The sequence below is a fragment of the Pan paniscus genome, chromosome 13 (assembly GCF_029289425.2).
Source record: "Pan paniscus chromosome 13, NHGRI_mPanPan1-v2.0_pri, whole genome shotgun sequence".
Lineage (NCBI taxonomy): Eukaryota > Metazoa > Chordata > Mammalia > Primates > Hominidae > Pan > Pan paniscus.
This window is the reverse complement of record NC_073262.2, coordinates 76,574,997-76,595,694: the sequence shown is the minus strand read 5'-3', so window position 1 is coordinate 76,595,694 and position 20,698 is coordinate 76,574,997. Positions and strand designations below refer to the sequence as shown.

The window sequence follows — 20,698 nt, the reverse complement described above, 5'->3', positions numbered from 1 at the left end:
ATGTCTATATTAGGTTAAATGAAATATATTAAAGTTAATTTTACCTTTGAGTTTTACTTTTTTAATGTGGCTGTTAGAAAATTTGAAGTTATGTATGTGGCTTGCATTGTATTTCTATTAGACAGCACCTATATTATTACAGCCTATCATCACTTAAGTCAAAATTTATACAAGGAATAGTATGCTCTAACAAAAAACTTCAACTGTGGCATTGGCCTGAGGATCAGGCAGCAAGGAAACTGATGTTAGATGCTAGAAACATGACGATGCAGAGAACAATATTATTATATAAAACTTACATGCAATAACTTGGAAGGCAAGTAATATATTTAATGCATTTGAAGCTTTTGGGACAAGGTTGGAAAACAAATTGTATTTTAACTGGTACTGGTTTCATTCGACAAGGTGTTATAAGAAAGAGATGAGCTAGAAAATAATTGGTTAGTTTGCAAGTATGAATGAAAAGCAATACAGAGTCCAGAAATTTGGGAATTTGTAGGATTAGAAGAAGCAATTACTGCTGCTCCTTTTTTTTTTTTTCTTTTTAATTAAATTAGAGGCAGTCTCCCTGTGTTACCCAGGCTAGTCTCAAATTCCTGGGCTCAAGCAATCCTCCCACCTTGGCCTCCCAAAGTACTGGGATGAGCGACTGTGCCTGACCAGTAGTTGCTTCTTACCTCCAATCAGTAGGAGACACAACTGAAAAGGCTTTTGAGTAGATAATTAAAATTCATCCTTTTGGCAGGATCCAGTCAGGGTTATGACCATCACTTCCATTGTTAAAATGTCTGAAAGGATTAAGGTAATTCAGAGTAAAGGCCAACTTGAGAGGGAATTGCTTTTCAGTTGGGTTAGGGAAAAGAGACTAAAGGTATGGAATCCCTGCTAAAGCCAGGTAAACTCAAGGTACCCATAGTTAGAGAGAAATAGACACACTGTCTCATGGGGCAAGAAAGCAAAGAAAAGTAGTAAATCTAAGAGGCATATCTTAGAAAAAAGCTTTGGTTCTGGACATTGGCGCTTGGAATTGGATAGAATGAAATAGATAAGCCTTCTAATTTTTTCAGGGAGAGGCATAGACAAAAGTCTGAATAAAGTATAACTGCTTGATACATAATGATCTTGCTCTCTGCCCCATACCTCCCTGACTTATCTGCCTGCTGAGAATTCTGCTCTGCTAAGGAGTCACACTCTCTGATGCTCACTTCACTTGTAGCGGTAGAAGATAACAGACCAGGAAAAACCTTCCAGAAGGCAGAACCTAGAGGCACAGAGAACAGCAGACTTAGAAACTCCTCCCAAGGGTCAGTCAGAGCATTCCCCACCTTCCAGGACAGAGAGCCCTTGCACAATCTGTTCAGCCTGGCTTATGAATTGCTATGAACTACTGACTGTTGTCTTCTTTTCTTCTTTTGAACTGGAGCATTTTTTATATTCTGTCAGTGTGTATTGTGTGTGTGAAGGGAAGTAGATAACTTGTTTTAATAAATAGGTCTCTGTGAAGAGGGGCTGCATCTGGACTTGATATAGAGGTGATTTCCCCATCAGCGCAGATCCTGTCCTTTGATCTTGATGCTGAGACTGGATGGGATATTTGGGTTACCTTCTGAATGGAGGGACAGGTGTATTTTTTCATGTGGGAAGAATAAATATTTGACAGCAGGGGACTAGGGAGTCATGATTCTTCATAAAAATCATTGAATTGCCCTTTCCTTTAATTCTTAATGTCGGGCATGGCCATGTGCCTTTTTGTAACCAGTAAAATGTGAGTGGAAGTTAAAGAGCAGAATGTGATTTGCCACGTTTTCTTTCACCTTTGGCAAGGCAACCATGCTTCCACTTGGAAGCATGTATCAAGTGGAGCCTGGAAGCATGTATCAAGGGGAGCCTGGACTCCTGAGGCACTGTCATGATCACATCTCCCTTACCAACCTGAATTGGACATTTGAAATTAGTGAAAAATAAATTTTTGTTGTATCAAAGCCATTGAGCTTTTGTGATTGATGTTACTGTAGCACAGCTTCACTGATTCTGATTAATGTGTTAGATTATAATTTTGGTCAACAAATGTTCGCTCAATATAGTTGTTCAATAAATGTTTGAATCAAATATGTAAAAATTTGAGGGCAAAAGAAAAATGTACAAATTCTAAAACTGCCAAGATCCAGGTCTTTGGCTTTTATTCTTTGTGAAAGCCAACCCACATGGTGACTAAGGGTCCTCTAATTATATAGGTAATATGGCAGAGATGATTTAGGTAGCAGACACGGGAAAATAGAAAACAATGAAGCTTGTAAATAACTAGGGGTTCAAAGCAATAGATAGGTGTCGTTTAGTGCATCATTTAAAGCATTTTTTCTTCTATTTATATTGATACCAACTCAGGATTGTTTACAGTCTGCAGAAAGTGTTGGAACGGAATCATTTTATTTAAAGGCAGTTCTGTTTTTTTTTTTTTTTTTAATGAAGGAAGAAAACCCCAAACCATGTGTTTTTATTGTTGTTGGTTGTTTGTTTTCCCCCTAGCCATTGCAGCAGTGGCAGAAACATCAGTTTTAGTCCAGTGCTAGAGCAGAGACTTTTCCTCAAATGACATCTTAGGCAGAACTCCAGTGTATAAAACTAATATTAATGGGGCTGCTCTGACTTACATGAGGGCCTGGGGCCCTCTTCTCTGCTGACACTTAACAGTTTGAAATTTCCTGTACTGAAGCAGATATACCTGCCGTGGCCATCTTCATTTTGAAGGGTTTGAGTTTCTTAAGAGTAGCCTTAGATCCTTTCTTTAGTCCTAATTTATTTAATGTTTATATACAGTTTTAACAATTCCGACTGATTTCCAAATTTAAAACTGGCTTAGAAAATGTACGGTAGAAGGGATGATGGGTACGGTAACCTGGGAGGTGGAGGATGGAGAGTTGATATCACCAGAGTTGGGAAGAAGGCAGGAAAAACAAGTAGAAGAAATCAAAAACTATAATTATGAATGTTTTTAGTTCAGTGTTCTAGGGCCTATTTGATACCATAAATTACTTTTAATAATGAATTGGAATAATTAGACAAAGATTAAATAACGTTCTGAGCTTCCTGCCAAGGAAAGTAGGTAAATGTGTAATTGATTCTGGAGAAATTTTTGTTCAAGATATCATAACTATCTTAAATAACTGATGCCCTGAAGGTTTTGAATTTTAGAAGTTTTTGATGTATTTTTAAAGCGATACACAAATAATTGAAAGTTGAAATAGTAAATAATACTGTTTTCCAAAGTTTAATTAAAATATTTTATAATTAAAGCTTAAAAGGATCTCAAGCTACTTAAATTTGAGAAAATGAATTTATATTGTGATATATGCCATTACCATTGCATTTCAACAAGTTATAAGAATGATATAGGTTGGGCGGGGTGGCTCATTCCTGTAATCCCAGCACTTTGGGAGACCGAGGCCGGCAGATCACCTGAGGTCAGGAGTTCGAGACCAGCCTGGCCAACGTGGTGAAACCCAGTCTCTACTAAAAAATACAAAAATTAGCCGGGCGTGGTGGCGGACACCTGTAGTCCCAGATACTCGGGAGGCTGAAATAGGAGAATTGCTTGAACCCTGGGAAGTGGAAGTTGCAGTGAGCGGAGTTCACACCACTGTACCCCACCCTGGGCGACAGAGTGAGAACCCTGTCTTAAAAAAAAAAAAAAAGATATATAGTTGATATGGTTTGGAAGTCCCACCCAAATCTCATGTTCAATTGTAATCCCCAATGTGGGAGGAAGGACTTGATGGAAGGTGATTTGATCATGGGGGTGGTTTCCCATGGCTTACCACCATCCTCCTTGGTGTTGTCTTGGTGATAGTGAGTTCTTGTGAGATCTAGTTAAGAGTGTGTGGCACCTCTTGCCACCCTCTTGCTGCCCTGGTCGTGTGACTTGCCAGCTCTCCTTTTGCCTTCTGCCATGATTGTAAGTTTCCTGAGGCCTCCCCAGAAGCAGAGCAGATGCCAGAATCATGCTTCCTATACAGCCTGCAGAACCATGAGCCAATTAAACCTTTTAAAAAAATAAATTACTTAGTCTCAGGTATCTCTTCATAGCAGTGGGAGAACGGACTAATACAATACTATCTAAAAAGCATAACCAACTCTGTTCTGTCATGGCTATTTTTTAAAGAATATTTTAAGAAACGACTTCAAGCCATTCAATTTAAGTTTTATTGCAATATGCAATTGGAATGACTTAGTTAATAGAATTAATGTGGAAGCCATTTTTACATTCTTAAAATTTTTTTTAATTATTTAAAAATAATTTTAAAATTATTTGGGCATTGTGGCCCAATTTATTTTTGGTAGAGACAGGTCTTGCTGTGTTGCCCAGGCCAGTCTCAAACACTTGGACTCAAGTGACCCTCCCTCCTTGGCCTCCTAAAGTGCTGGGATTACAGGCGTGAGCCACCATGCCCAGCCTCTGGTGCGTTCTACAGGATGCTTGGCACTTGTCCTGTTGAAAGACAGGGCTTTTCTGGGGACCACCTGCCTCATTTTTGTATTCTTGGTGAGTAGCATAAATACATACATAGAACCTGGAAGAAAATATATATCTATTTGGTAGAAGGCATGAAAACCGAGAATAAGATTATAATAGGTACATCTATTAAATACCAAGAGATGAGATTAAAAAATAATGTATATTATTGCTATTTTGTATGTTTCCTTCATTGGTCTTACTAAAGAAGGAGGCTTGAAAAACAGTGTATTTTGTCCTCAAGTAGTTAGACTAAGACTAGACATTGTGATACAATGTTTAGATTAGGTGATTGGGAGGTGGGAAAGGAGGTAAACTACATTAAGATCCAATTTCTGTTGTAGTCATAGTTTGTTTTGAATCAAGAGCAGTTTGAATACTTAACCTTATTCTTAATAGACAGCTTCAGATCTTTAGTTGTCCCTAAAAATTCAGTCTACCTTTAAGATGAACATTTAGTACATTTTAGTACATTTGATTTGAGAGTTGTGAGTTACAGCTGCTTATAGCAGATCACTTTCCTGCTGTTTCTTGGATAGCAGTTAGGAATTACTGAGAACTTTATCTTTTTGTGTGTGTACTATTTTAACCTGGTAGAACAGCTTTTAAAAAAACCTTTATAGTAAATTTAAAGTAGTCTTTTTTTTAATCTGAAGGGGAGAGGAAAACTAGTCCCTAAAGCTTATGGGGACAAGGCAGAGCCTTAGGAAAGAGTATTGTGTGTTACAATAACTTGTGATATTGCTGTGTATCCTTCATAGTTTCTCTGACCTTCTTACCTGTGACATTGAGGATTTTATCCATTAGGTTCCTAAAATAAGTCCTCTATGGGAGTGGGACAACAGGGAAGATTTGCCAGATTTTAAAAAAAGTTGTAAAAAACACATAACATTAAATTTACCATCTAAACAATTTTTAAGTGTACAGTTCAGTAACGTTAAGTGTATTCACATTGTTGTGTAACACATCTCTAGAATTTTCCATCTTGCAAAATTGAAACTCTTTACCTTTTAAATACCAACTTCCCTTTTCATCTCTCCCCCATTTGGCAACTACCTTTTTTCTTGCTGTTTGTATGATTTTGACTACTTTAAGTACTTCATATTCATGGAATCATAGCTGTCTTGTGACTCGTTTATTTCACTTAACATAATGTCCTTGAGGTTCATCCGTGTTGTAGTGTGTGACAGGATTTCACATGCTACATACACATACTATATACATACAATAGAATATTTCACATATAATAGCATATGTGGCTGAGCGTGGTGGCTCACGCCTGTAATCCCAGCACTTTGGGTGGGCGGATCACGCCAAGGTGGGCGGATCACCTGAGGTCAGGAGTTTGAGACCAGCCTGACCAACATGGCGAAACTCGGTCTCTACTAAAAATACAGAAATTAGCCGGGTGTGGTGTTGCATGCCTGTAATCCCAGCTACTCAGGTGGCTGAGGCAGGAGAATAGTTTGAACCTGGGAGGTGGAGGTTGCAGTGAGCTGAGATCACGCCACTGCACTCCAGCCTGGGCGACGTGACACTCTGTCTCAAACAAAGAAAAAATAGTCTATGTATGTACTAAAGTTTCTTTATCTTTCCTAGATTTTTAAACTCACTTTGATTTGATTTAATGAAACTAAAACTAATTACAATTGCATATATTTATATACAGGGAAGCTAACTTAAAGCTGCTGTTCCTATGAATGAACTGGCCCTGGTAGGGAGTTGATCTTTAGCAATATCTGCAATATGGTTTTGCACAGTTTTCATCTTACATCCTGGCTCCATCCATTTTCAACTGTGTGACTTCAGGCAAACTACATAACCTCTTTGTTTTCTCATCTAGAAAGGAGGGGGAAAATAATATTAAACTCAGCGTAGTTGGGACCATGACATGAGTTAATATATGTAAGCACTTAGAATAGTGCTCTACAAGTAGTAAATCCTTATCTTATGTGTTTAGCCATCATATTCATCATTGGAGAGAGTAGGAGTCCCCTTAACAGGGGCTTAACTAGTACTTCAGATTTAATAAGGTGAAGTGAATATCTCGCTAGTCAGTGTACTAATTACAGGTCACATCATCTTTTTCTCACATATTTGTGGTAAGACTATAAAATGAGATCTTCTGTAATACATATTAGAAAATCAGTCATTTCTGGTTATGTTCATATGTATGTGTATATAAAATAATTTGGAAAACTGCTATAAAAATGAAAGGTTAATAAAAGATTAATTTCTAATGGGAGGAAAGGAGCAGTTTATAGAAGAGTAATGATCCAAATCTAAGGAGATGGCATTTGGGGGAAGAGATTGCTTGATGTTAAAGCAGAGATGGTGATTAACCATCCATCTATATTTTTAAAATTATTATTATATTTGGTAAGGGGATAACATTTAGTTTTAAAAACCTAACCCCTAAAGTGTTAACTTCTTTTAGCATTAGTGAAGTTATATTTTTAGGAATTCATATCTATAATTTAGAACTATCCCCTTAGAAGAAAAGTTGAAAAAAAACTTGGTACCTCTGAAATATCCATAGGAATCTGAGGAATAATGAAACTTTATAATACATGAGATATTGTAGGATTATCCGGTGGTTCTGTTAGATGATTTTTATGGCAGGTGAAGCTGATTAAAGGGAAAATGTAAATAAAATAAACTTTTAGAATCAAATGAAGTAATTTGATTCTAAATCAAATTTGATTTAGAATCAAATTACTTCAGTGCTTAAAAAAGTTGAAGGCAGAGAATATGAAAGACTTTGATAAGAACAACAAAATCTTAATGGCACACTATTGATAAAAGATAATGTCTCATTTTATCAACCATACTGTAATTCATATTTATCTAATGTTAGCTATTTAAATATAAGTATGCGTGTTCCAGACTTGATAAGTTGGTTAAGAATTTATCTTAAATGTTCTGTTAGCTCTATTGATAAATAATTAGCAGTTAATTTTAGGAAGAGGTATTTAGGATTTTCTTGTAATATTTTTAATAGAAATCTAGGCATGCCCTGAGTTATTGATACTTAACTAATATTGAAAATTAGCCTTATCTTTGTAACCATATTGTGTGTGTGGGTGTATGTGTATATTTCATTATTTAAATTTTCTGTTTTTTTCTCTTCAATTCTTGCCCAGGTATGCAGAATTTTTTTTTTCTTTTGTACATACCCCTTTCGCAAGCTTGTTTTATTGGTAGGCCTTGAAAACAGCCATAATCACAGGACAGAGATACTGTCAGTGCAATACCTCGTCAAATGAAAAGGAAACTTAAACATTTTGAGGTGGAGAATTGACATAATAAAAAAACAGTGCTGTTTATAAAGTTCTTAAATGTGTCATACACATTTCCTTGAATTTCTGTTTTCATTGCTTAAATTTTTTGCATACTTTTCCTCAAATATTAATCAAATTTTAGTCAGCACATTCATTTCTTTATACTGCTAGCATGCACTATTGCTACAGAATATAAAGGCTGATTTACAGATACTTCAGGTACCCTTATGTGTCAAATCTACCCTTGTGGGCTAACCTAGGAACTGTACTGCCAATTTTATAATGCTTGCTTTTATAGCAAAACCCTTGGAAAGAGTTAACCTGTACTTGTTTACAATTCATCTCCTTCCACTCTCTGGAGTCTATACTAGGCAGGGTTTTGTGCTCACAGTTCTTGTCAAGATCACCAGTGATTACCACAATGTTATATCCAAGGATCATTTCTTAGTCTTTATTTTACTTGACTTTTTAAGTATTTGACACAGTTAAGTTCTTCCTGAAATGATTTCTTCAGTTTGGTTTCTGGACACCAGTTTCCTCATATCTCACTGGCACTCTCAGTCCCCTTTGCTGGTTCTTTTTAATCTCTGCTTGTTAATTTTGGAGTGCTGCAGGGTTTCCTCCTGTCTACATTATATTCCAGATGACTCTCAATGCCTAATGTATATGCTGATATTGGCAGGCCAGATTTCTACCTGAACTCCAAACCCATTGACTGTCTGATGAACACCTTCATCTGGATATTCAATAGGCATTCAGAACTTTCATATTTCAAAATAGGCCCCTGACTGGCACCCCTCCCCTGCAATCTTGTCTACCTTCAGTTTACCATATCTCAGTTAATGGCAACTCCATCTTTCTAGTTGCTCAGGATTTACAAAAAAAAAAACCTTGGGAGTGTTTTTAACTTCTTTCTGTTCTTGCTCCTCACATGATAACCTGTTATCAATCTGTTAGCAGATGTCTTTGACTCTACTTTAAACATATTTTCTGACTGAACAATTCTACCCCTCCTCATCAATACCTTAGCTTCAGGCCACTATCATCTCTTTTTAAGACTGTGTCAGGCCATTCCTGTATTACTGTATAGAAATATCTGGGACTGGGTAATTTGTAAGAGGTTTAATTGACTCAGTTCTGCAGGCTGTACCGGAAGCATAGTGCTGGCATCTGGGTCTGGGAAGGCCTCAAGAAGCTTTTACTCATGGCAGAAGGCAAAGGGGGAATGGGCACGTCACATGGTAGAAGTAGAGGGAGGTGAGAGACAGAGAAAGAGTAGGAGGGAAGGTGCCACACACTTAAACCAGATCTCTTAACTATTGCAAGGACAGTGCCAAGACAGTGCCGCTAAACCATTTATGAGAAATCCGCCCCCATGATCCAATCACCTCCTACCAGGCTCCACCTCCACCTTTGGGGATTGCATTTCAACATAAGATTTGGATGGGGACAAATATCTAAACTGTGTCAGGGTCTTTCTTTGTTGCCCAGGCTGGAGGGCAGTGATGTGATCATGGCTCACTGCAACTTGAACCTCCTGGGCTCAAGTGATTCTCCCACTTCAGTCTCCTGAGTAGCTGGGACCACAAGGCATGTGCCACCATGCCTGCCTGGCCTGTTTGTTTGTTTGTTTTTGGATAGTGACGGGACCTCTCTCTGTTGGCTCAGGCTGGTCTTGAACTCCTAGGTTCAATCGTTTCTCCCGCTTCGGTCTCCCAAAGTGCTGATATTACAGGCATGAGCCACCCTGCCCAGTCAGCATGAACTTTTAACTTGCTAACTGCCTTATCCTTAGAACCTAGAACAGTGACTCGCACATCGTAGCCATACATATAGTTGTTGAGTGAATAAAATTATATTCTAAATTTCATATTATGAATTTAATCTGTGGGACACACTCATTTTAAGTTTATTATTTGTATAAAAATGGGGGAAGGTTTAGTCAACTATGTGGGAACTAGAGGTAAAGCAAAAAAAATTGTCTTTAACAGTTCCTAAGTAATCACCTATAAATTACGTTAAAATATTTAATTTATAATAATCTTTATATTGAAGTATAATATGCATTCAGAAAATGTACAGATCAAATGTATATAACTTGATGAAATTTTACAAAATGAACATAGGAAAACTACCACCCAGATCAAGAAATAGGATATTACCAGCAACCCTGAAATCTCCCGTACTCAGTCATATATGTCCCTCAAAAGTAGGCAGTCACCACTCTTCTATCCCCATGGAGCACCTACTCCCTTCACATTTAAATAATTATTTTTAAACTGGGCTCAGTGGCTCATGCCTGTAATCCCAGCATTTTGGGAGGCTGAGGTGGGTGGATCACTTGAGGTCAGGAGTTCGAGACCAGCCTGGCCAACATGGTGAAATCCTGTCTCTACTAAAAATACAAAAATTAGCCGGGCATGGTGGTGGGCACCTGTAATCCCAGCTACTCGGGAGGCTGAGGCAGGAGAATCACTTGAATCCGGGAGGCAGAGGTTGCAGTGAGCCGAGGTCACGCCACCACAGAGCAAGACTCTGCTTAAAAATAAATAAATAAATAAATAAATTTTTAAAGAGCAGTTGAGATGCTTAGTAAAAATGAAAGGAAGTATAGAGATATACCTTACCCCCCGCCCCTGCACATGCATACCCTTCCCTATGTCAACATCACACATCATTCAGAGTGGTTCATTTGTTAACAGTTGATGAATTTGCTTGATGTATTATCACCCAAAGTCCATACTCTACATTAGGGTTCCCTCTTCGTGTTTATACATTCTGTAAGTTTGAACAAATGTATGCCATGCATCCACCTATATTACATCATACATAGTATTTTCAGTACTCTGAAATGAAAATACGTCTGTGCTGTGCCTATTCATCCCTCCCTCCCCTTTAATTCCTGGCAACCACTGATCTTTTTTAATGTCTTCACAGTTTTGCCTTTTCCAACGTGTCATATGGTTGGAATCATTGCCAATTGTTATGAATCTTATATAAATGAAAATTTCTTTATATAAATATCATACACGATCCCATTCCCTGTATATAAAGGGAATACATAGGGGGTGCGGGGGGGCTTCTTTTGTTCGAAATGCTTTGAGAGATTCATTTCTGTTGCATGTAAGTTGTTGTTAATGTTCATTGTTTTAACATGTTCCATTATATGAACAAATATGATTTGTTTTTCCATTCCAATACTAGGGGATATGTGAGTTTTTCTAGTTTAGGGTGATTACAAATAACATTGCTGTAAATTTTGTACTTGTATTTTGGTGTTAAGTGTATGCATTTCTGTAGGTTGTGTACCTAGGGGGAAATTGTTTGAGCTATAGGGTATATATAGGTTCACTTTTAGAAGATATAGATGAAAGAGTTTCCAAAGTGGTTGTACTGATCTGCACACCTGCCATCACCGTGGGAGTTTCAGTTGTTCCACTTCTTTGCCAACAGTCTGTACGGTCTGTTTTAAAATTTCTCGTCATTTCTGTGGGTGTGTAATGATACCTCATTGTGAATTAAATTTTTATTTCCCTGATATTTAACAATGTTGAATACCTTTTCTTACTTTTATGGGTCATTTTGATGGATTATTACTTTCGTTTCTCCTGAGCCTTATAAATAGTGGATTTCTAAGAATAACTAGCCACCATGTAGGACACTAATACAGCACAGTAAAAAAAAGTGTTTTCCTGTCATCTATACTGAGATACCAAGGAAGATGTAAACTTAAGTGCCTGGTACTGAAGACTTATTTTTAAGGTATCTGTATTAAGTTGGTATGCAAAGGAGAATTATTTAGGGCTTACTACATTAATTGATTTTATGGTGAGAATTTGAAAGTATACCCAGATGTGTATGAATGAGTGCAGTGATTAGAAATTGGGTATAACACTTTTTGGGCAATTAATTTATTGTCTTTAGTGAGCACTTTGTGGTCTCATCTATATGAACTGACTTAATCTTGTAACATCTCTTTATGTATTATTTGCACATAAAAGGCATAGAAAAGTAGAGGAGAAAGTTTTTCCAGGTAGATTATTACCTATATTGGAAGTTCCTTCTTACAGAAGACTTGTTCATTTAGGGAGATTGTATTTTCCGAGAACTTTGAGTGAAGCATTTATTATCTAAAGGGACATATGAACTAATTAATGTTATTAATTCTACTATAAGCATTTATACAGGAGATTACTCTCCAACTAGTCTTGAAGAATAGAGGTTAGTTAGATAAGGAACAAAATAACTGGAAAACAGTCTAGGCAAGAGAAGTAGTGCTTGCAAGGTTGTAACATTGGGAGAAGACATGTAATTTCATGCTGTCTTTTTGGGCCATTTGGTTGCTTCTCATCTGTATTTGGTTTTTTTTTCCCTTTAGATATTAGGATCAAGGAAGAAGAACCTGATCCTGAAGAGTGGCAGCTCAGTGGTGATTCTACCTTGAATACCAATGACCTAACACACTTAAGAGTACAGGTGGTAGATGAAGAAGGGGACCAACAACATCAAGAAGGAAAAAGACTTCGGAGGGTAGCTTGCACCTGTCCCAACTGTAAAGAAGGTGGTGGAAGGTATGCATACATGAAACACATATATATTTTTAAGAGTGCTAATATCATTCTGATTTTTGAAATACTGCATGCTATGTCATTTAATTATGAGAAATTATTACATGATCATTTTTGGTGTGTGTGTATGCGTGTGGCAGAAGTTAGAGAACAAAATATATGGAATTGGATTTTCAGTTCTCAATGTTTTTTAAACTAAAATTATTAGTTTGCTGTTTCAAAAATAGTAGAGCAGATGCCATTTAACAGGCCCACACTGATCAGAAATTAGCCTGTTTGCAAACCAGCAATGGAATTTGCCTAAATATAGATAAAAAGTTGATTTTTTAGGTTGAGAATAGTAGTTACGTAAAAATTAAGTTCAGGAATGGCTGATAAGCATAAGTATTTCCATTTTCAATAGAAGTGAAAAATAAGCCTTAATAGATTGAATTTTTTAAAAAATGGGATTGTATTTCAGTTCAGTCTTTTTAAAGGTAAACATTAAGACAGAATAACATGACTGGAGTAAACTCAAAATGATCAGAAATTATGTTAAATATGGATGTACTAAGCTTAATAATGAAGAGATTGAGACTCAGATCATATTTAAAAAAAAAAAACAACAAGATCCAGACTGATGTTAATTATAAAGAACACCTCAAATAATTGGCACAGGAATATTGAAGATGAGGGATGGAAAAAGATTTATCAGGCAAGTATTAACAAAAGGAAAACTTGGATAGCAGTGTTAATATATCACACGAGACGGGATTGAGGTGAAAGCCCCAAATAAGACAGAGATGTATTTCTTGTTAATAATATTAAATTTCCACCAAGAGGATTTAATAGCCACGGTCCCTTTTTTGTGCAGCTTTGAAATATATAGAGCAAAAATGGATAGAACTCTAAAGCCATACTTAACCAAATCCCTTGTCATGGTGAAAATTAACATACCTTTCTTAGAAATGCACTGTTTAAGTAGATAAAATGTACTTTTAATAGAGTTAACAAACTTGATCTAATAGAGCATTTCTATCTGCCTTTGAGTTGCACGTTGGCCAGCCCTTTCCAGTAGTAATAATTGCTAACAACTGGTAACATTGAGAGTTTACCGTATTCCCAGTGGTGTTAGAAGTGAGACATAGAGAGGTTGAGTGACTCCTAAGAGCACACACAACAGGGATTCGGACCTAGTTTTACTCCAGAGCCTTAACCATTAAACTATACTGCCTCCCAAGTGACTCTCCTTCTACATCTGATCCTTAGGTATTCATGTTTATTGTAATTAGTTTAAAATTTTGTTTTTTGACATATTTTGGTCAATTAAAATTGTGAATTCTAACTAGGCAGTAACTTTTCTGAAACTCATTTTAGAGGGGCTTTTAAGATAAATTATTCACAAAAGTCAAATCTAACGGAGGCCTGGCCTTTGTTTCACTTTATTTTAAAATGAAAATGTTGTAATTAGTTTATGTTTATTAAACTAAAACATGCTCATAAAAATGTAGACACATAGGACATTTAAAAACACCAAAATCCCACCCCTCTTCAAGTTAAGCTAGTAACGTGTTTGTATATGTCCTTTAAGATGTTACATGTATTTTAAAGTAGAATCATCTTATTCTCACTGTTTTATATGTCTGTTCTTGTTTTGAGAATTTTTGTGACCATATTTTCAAGTCTATATAGTCTGAATCATTTTTATGGCTGTATAGTATTCTGTTGTATTCTATTGTATGGTTGTAGAGTGATTTAACATCTTTTGTTGGGAATTTATTGTCATAATCTTACACGTATGTCTTTGCACATTTGTCTGATTATTTTATTTGTATAAGTTGGCAGAAGTGAAATTGCTGGGTTAAAGGGAATTGTCTGCTAGAAAGGCTAGTTTATACTCTAACCAGCAGTGTGTGAAAGTATCTAGTTTCCCACACCTTTGCCAACAATGAATTTTACAATTATTTTTAACCTTTGAAAGTCTGACAGATGAAAAATACCTTAATATTGTCTTAGTATATTTTTAAATTACTTGGTGAGGTTGAGCATTTTTGGGGATGTTATTTTGCCATTTTAAAATTTATTTTTTGAATTGTTTCTTTCTTTTTTTTGTAAATCTGTTAATTTATGTAACTCTGTCACGTGCAAATGTTTTTTCCCAGTTTTACATTGCCTTTGTCAGTGGTTTATAGAATGCATTGTTATTACACAAGTAAAGAAACAGTTCCATCACTTACACCTTGCAAACATTTTAAGCACAAAAAATTAAAGTTGGTCAGCCTTTCCTTTATTAGATGCCTTGTTACCATGCTATTACAAGTTTTCCGTATTCTGAGAATTATAAAAATGTTCATTTATATTTTTTCTAGAACTTTTGTGACTTCATTCTTTAATAGCTCACTTATTCTAAGCAATAAAAACTGAGATTCCTAAGAAAAGAAACTATATTGTTTCTTAGAGCTTGTTTGAACACAATTCAAGCAGTATATGTGTGATAGACACACTTGTATAAATGACAATTGTACCTAATTGATAGAAGCATAACATAGGTAGTAAATCCAAACTATTCTAAAGTATTCTGCAAGTTGATACAGATAGTAATTTAAAAAGTTTTTTAGAATATTTGTCTTTTTTTGCAACCATTATTTTTTTAAAGAATATGGGCAAGATGGCATTTTTAGAGAACTGATTTTATTCATCTTTAGAGAAGTAAATTTTATTTGTTTACCTTTTAAAGTAAGGTGTAAAATATAAAATATTTAAAAGTCGTAATTATTTAGCAAATATTTATTGAGCAGAACCAGCTTTCAGAGACTGTTTAAACTAGTGAGAGATAACCTAGTGAGAGACAAATAATTGTAAGTAAAATACATTCTAGAGGCACGATTGTTATATAGGTTTTGTATGGATTAAACATCAGTCCATATTTTTAAAATTGTGCACAATCTGTTTTCTTTGTCAGCATTTCAGTTTATGTCCTGTTTTTCCCACCCTGAGCAGAAGAGAGTGTATTTACTTAACTTTTCTTAACTCCTCTACCCACAGTTTAGCTTCCACTCTATCTTAGCATTATTAAATTATTGGGAACAAGTTTAGACACTCAAGAATAAAAACATAAAATTATTAGTTTTTCCTATATTATAGGCATTAGTGGTGTGGATATTAATCAAGAAGAAAACTTTAAATCTTTTCTTACCTGAACTTTGTTGAGAAATTCACTTCAGTTCTCTCCCTTCAAGCCTTGGTATGACATGCCGTAAATCCACATCTACCATATCTATATCTTACTTTGAATGAAATTTTCTTTTTAAATAGAATTTTGGGCCTGGATGTTGAGCTTTTTCCTTAAATATGTGTGCAACCCCGCCCCTATGTTTTTTCTTTCTTAGATGCCTGTCCCATTTTCAAATAATATTTCTTATTTCCTAATAATTCAGTTAAAAATACCTTCCCTAGCTTCTTGCTTCTTTGAGAACCCAGATCTGTTGCTGTTAATTTGTTAGTCTTGTGCTTTGTTAGTGTTCCCATGCTAAATTTTGCTAAGTTTGTGAAATGCACTTTTGAGTTTGTAAAAGCGCGTTGATTATTGACCTGAGTGGTAGGCTTAGAGGAGAGGCATGAAATAATGAGTACACGAGTGAACTGAATTGGGTTCTCTGTGAAATTGCTATGGTGAACACGATATGTAAAATTGGTTTGTACACCAGTAGCCACAAACATTGCTGTTTTTCTTAGGGATTTTTAAATAATAAAATAAATTTAAAAATCTAAATTAAATGGAATCAATATTGGCTTTGGTTAATAAGACTTTGGCATTGCAAGGGAGCCAGAAAAACCTGTTTCACTCAACTCAGCTCTTTGAAGAGAGTTGTAGAAATTGGGGGTGGACTGGAGCAGAAACTAGAATTGTGTTAGATTATGACATCCTTGCCCTTGAGACAACAGCATGACTCCTCCTTGTCTTTACTTATGCTATTCCTCTGCCTGGAATGCCTTCCCTCCTTTCTATCTAAATCCTACCCACCTCCTCCACGAAGCCTTCTCTAACTACTGGAGCCCACATTGATGTCTCCCTGTTCAGAACACCTATGGCATCTAACAGCCAGCACTGCACCGTTTAGCACTGTTTGTCCTATGGCAATTTCACATGCTACTGAGTGTGAGTACATTAAAATATAAATGTGGGGAAATATGCATTTTTCCAGTAAATTTGAAAAACGATAGGTGTATTGTATACAGGAGGATTTACAGGCTATAGAAAGTGTTACAGGATATGCCTAAACTGTGAGGTTGGGGGAGGAGGGGAGTTGGGGAGGGGGCTAAATGTACTTTTTAAAAAAAACTCAGAAACATTGTAAAGTTTATACAAATTGTTTTGTCCAAAGTGTCATGTTTTTTAAAAACTAATTTATTTTTATTCAGTAACAAGCCTAATTTTTTTTTTTATTTTAAAAGGTTGAGAAATAACATTTTCTGTAGTGTTTAATACTATTCAAATGATCAATTCTGGGATCAAAAAAGTTTTCTTCTTGCTTAGGCTAAGATACCTCTGTTCACCCATCTAATCTCATATCTTCTAAACCCTGCTCTTGGTATCAAATACTGAAATGTAATAAATGTCCAATTTTGTGATGTGGAGAAAACTGTATTTTATTATATCTCTTGTGTCTTAATTTTGGGTATCTTTTACATGGTTAATATGAAGGGAATTTTAAATGTAAAGATAATTTTGATTTGTATTTATCTCATCTAATGCTAAGGGAGTTCAGACCATTGCTTTAGCTAGATTTAAAAAAAAGCTTTCTCCAAGTCAGTGTATATTCAGAGTGTGGCCACACAAATATGAACAAATATTCTTAAATCATATTAAAGTCTGCTAAAGCTGCCTATATCTTTTAATTGTACCTGTGATCAGTTACGTATTCATTCTTTGGTTTAAATATATTTTTGATTATCTGACGACTTTTGAATACAGACCACATTTAGTTTCCTATATAATTAAGTGGATCAGGCTTATGCGTAGAATTTGTGAATGGTTCTGATAGAAGAATAAATAGCTTTATTGTACATTCTTTACATATGAAATGTCCTTTTACGTAATTCTTGAGCATATTTACATTTGGACAACAATCACATTAATTCTGGAGTAAGGTTAATATATAAAATGTATATGCTTGAAATACATAAATTTTCATTTAAACTGATTTTAAATGGTTTTGGTTTCTGATTGACTTTGTAATGATAATGTCTTCTATTTAAAATTCAACATGGGGATATATGATGTAAATGGTAATGTCCATTTGAATATTTTCATATAAGTATATATTATTCTGTGTGTGTTTTTTAGAGGTACCAATCTTGGGAAAAAGAAGCAACACATTTGTCATATACCAGGATGTGGTAAAGTCTATGGGAAGACCTCACATCTGAGAGCTCATCTGCGTTGGCATTCTGGAGAACGCCCTTTTGTTTGTAACTGGATGTACTGTGGTAAAAGATTTACTCGAAGTGATGAATTACAGAGGCACAGAAGAACACATACAGGTTACTAATACTTACTTTTAACAGACAAAAATGAATTATAGGGCTACATAACTGCCTTGATTTCTTTTTTATTAGCATTCCTTACTGAACTGAATCTTTAAAATACAATGAATTACATCCAATTTTTACCTTTAGTAACACCATCTTAATAACATAAATTCCAAAGAACAAGTCAGTCTGGCTTATCTTCTAAAATAAAGTTATATTTAAGTAGACTTTGGGTGGCTTTTGTTGACATTATTGAATGCTTTAAACCACATTTATACTATTTTTATTCTGTTAACATTTTTAATTAGTTGTCAGCTTTTACTCTTGATCTATCCTATTTTTTTTCTTTCCCCTTAACACTGTAACAAAAAATACTCCTGTTTCTTCTGACATATTTGGGCATTTCACCTTTTCTTTTGTTTTTAGTGTCTCTGAGGTAAGGGAAAGGTATTTCACTGAGGAATAACCAAGGCAATGTTGATGTGAAGACTTTCTCTGATTATATTATTTTTACATAGTGTTGTGTGGTTGTTAAATGAAATGGACCTGTGACTGATCTACACTGAAACCTAACAGTATTAACTTAGAGATAGTTTTTTCCTACTACCATGTAAATGATTAAAGTGTTCATCAGTCTATGCTCAACACTGGAGAATTGAAAAATATGTATTTACAATCCCTAGAGAGCTTGGAAGAAGCATGGTAAAATGGAGAACAACATGGATTTTGAAGTCATCTGGATTCCAATCCAAGTTCCCTATTAGGTTAAGCGAATAAACTATCTCTGACGTTGCTTCACATATCCTACTTTGGCCTTCAGTATTGTATAAAATTACCTATGAGGTCTGTAGTAGTATACAGATGCTCTAATTGTTTTAGTTCCTGTCTCTCATTGGGTGGGTAGACAGATGAGATTAACCTACATGAAACTGCAACAGACAATTAAGAAAGTAGATAAGGCTGCAGGGTATGCTGGCCCATGCCTGTAATCCCGGCACTTTGGGAGGCCAAGGAAGGCAGATTGCTTGAGCCTCAGGAGTTTGAGACCAGCCTGGGCAACATGGTGAAACCGTGTCTCTCCTAGAAAGACAAAGAATAGCCGGGCGGATGGTGTGTACCTGTAGTCCCAGCTGCTCAGGAGGCTGAGGTGGGAGGATTGCTTGAGCCCATGGGGCGGCGGTTGCAGTGAGCCAAGGTCATGCCACTGTACTGCAGCCTGGGTGACAAAGTGAGATCCTGTCTCAAAAAAAAAAAAAAAAAAAAAAAAGGTAGATAAAAGATTTTGCGTTGCAGTCTGCTGTTGAAAAGGCTCAGAAACAGAGATAATTACTGCTTGGGATAGTAAAGTATGGGATAATAGACCTTACGATGGCCCTGTTAACAGAATTTTCCTCAGTAGGATTTTATCAGCAGGTTGTAAAAAGGAATAATGTAAAAGGGAGAAAAAGATCAATGATCAAATAAGTGTAGGAAATAGTGGGCCAAAGAGGGTATAAGTACCTTCAAGGCAGTACCTCTTAGGACCTTTAAATTAAATGCTAGATGGACAGCTTGCATCTATAAGTTAGTGATGTAATGTGTGTGTAGCATTTCCTAACCTTGTGCCGTTTGCCATGGAGTACCTCTCAGGACTAATGTTACAAGAGAAACTGGGAAATACTTTAGTAGAAAAATGGTGGTATGTTAATAGAAGAAGTGAGAGACCTTTTTTTTTTTGTAGTGGTGAATGAGGATGAGATTTTACATAACATTTCTGTTAAGTAGGATTGAGGCACATTTTAAAGGTCCTTGTAAATTAGGCAGTGGAGCATCTAAACTGTTACTTCATCTGCAAGTTACCCTTGCATTTCCATATCACTTAATATAATCTTGAAGTTTTCTGATGTAATAAAATTTGGTCTTTAAGGAAGATAGTCTGGAGAGAGAGAGAGACTAGGATGTGACTGCAGTATAGTTCAAGCATGAGGTCTGATAAAGACCTATGTAGAGTAGAGGTGCTAGAACAAAGGATACAGGCTAAGACATTTTTGAAGAAAGGAATTAAGAAAATATTTACTAGATTTATTGATTGATTTTTATTGATTTCTTTCTGAATTCCTTTTAGGTTGGCCTTTTGTCTTCTCTTTTGGTAATCTTGCAGAGTCGGTCTTCAACATAATAGAAGTTCAGTCTGTCTTTTGTATTTAAACTTACTTTATTCATGCTGGGAAATAAATTTAGGCATCAGGATTTTAACAGCTTTGACATCTTGACATATTAGGCTTGTTCTTGATTGTTGTAGCTGAAGTCAAGTCAGCTAGCCAGATTCATTTTTCTAAGGATTACTCATTCTTTTTGGATCTCAAGCTTGTGGTGTCATTTCTTTAATCTAGAAGTACCCTGTTGCTTTAATTCATATTTAAGAGTTGAAGGTTTAGTATCATGAACATGGCATGTTAGTATTTTAATTATAGCGTGAAAGAATATACTTTTATTTAGACTTTAAAGTGTGTCATAGATGCTTATTTTTTAGCTGGCATCTTAACACAGGTATTTCAAACAAACTCTTAGCGTAGTTGAGATATTAAAGTCTTATTTTGAATATCCATCTATTATATAATACATGTTTGAAGATTGCTATTCATCAAAAAGTAAAGATGAAAGATTTAAGGAGAAATATTCTGTAAGAGAAATCTGGCAGGGGTAGCTCGTAAAATGAATACAATTTTAATAGACCCCTGCTCCCATCCTCACCTGTCAGCGTTGACTTACTTTCTGTTTTGGGGGAGATGATTGAGCTATTAAAGTTGAATTTTTAAAACCAAGTAACTTAATTTTTTTCTTAACAG

General features: G+C 35.6%; 1 protein-coding gene across 4 annotated transcripts in view; it reads left to right on the top strand.

The window, feature by feature from the left end:
* The window catches only part of SP3 (Sp3 transcription factor), a 57,549-nt gene that overhangs the window by 35,125 nt on the left and 1,726 nt on the right, over window positions 1-20,698 (top strand). For 3 of the 4 annotated variants that reach the window (XM_034954526.3, XM_034954524.4, XM_034954522.3), the window contains 2 exons: window positions 12,170-12,362; window positions 17,686-17,882. In XM_034954526.3, the coding sequence (XP_034810417.1) occupies window positions 12,170-12,362; window positions 17,686-17,882 (390 nt within the window). Of the gene's footprint in view, window positions 1-12,169; window positions 12,363-16,375; window positions 16,498-17,685; window positions 17,883-20,698 lie in introns of those variants that run through there. The other variant, XR_004670208.3, reaches the window with a different exon arrangement.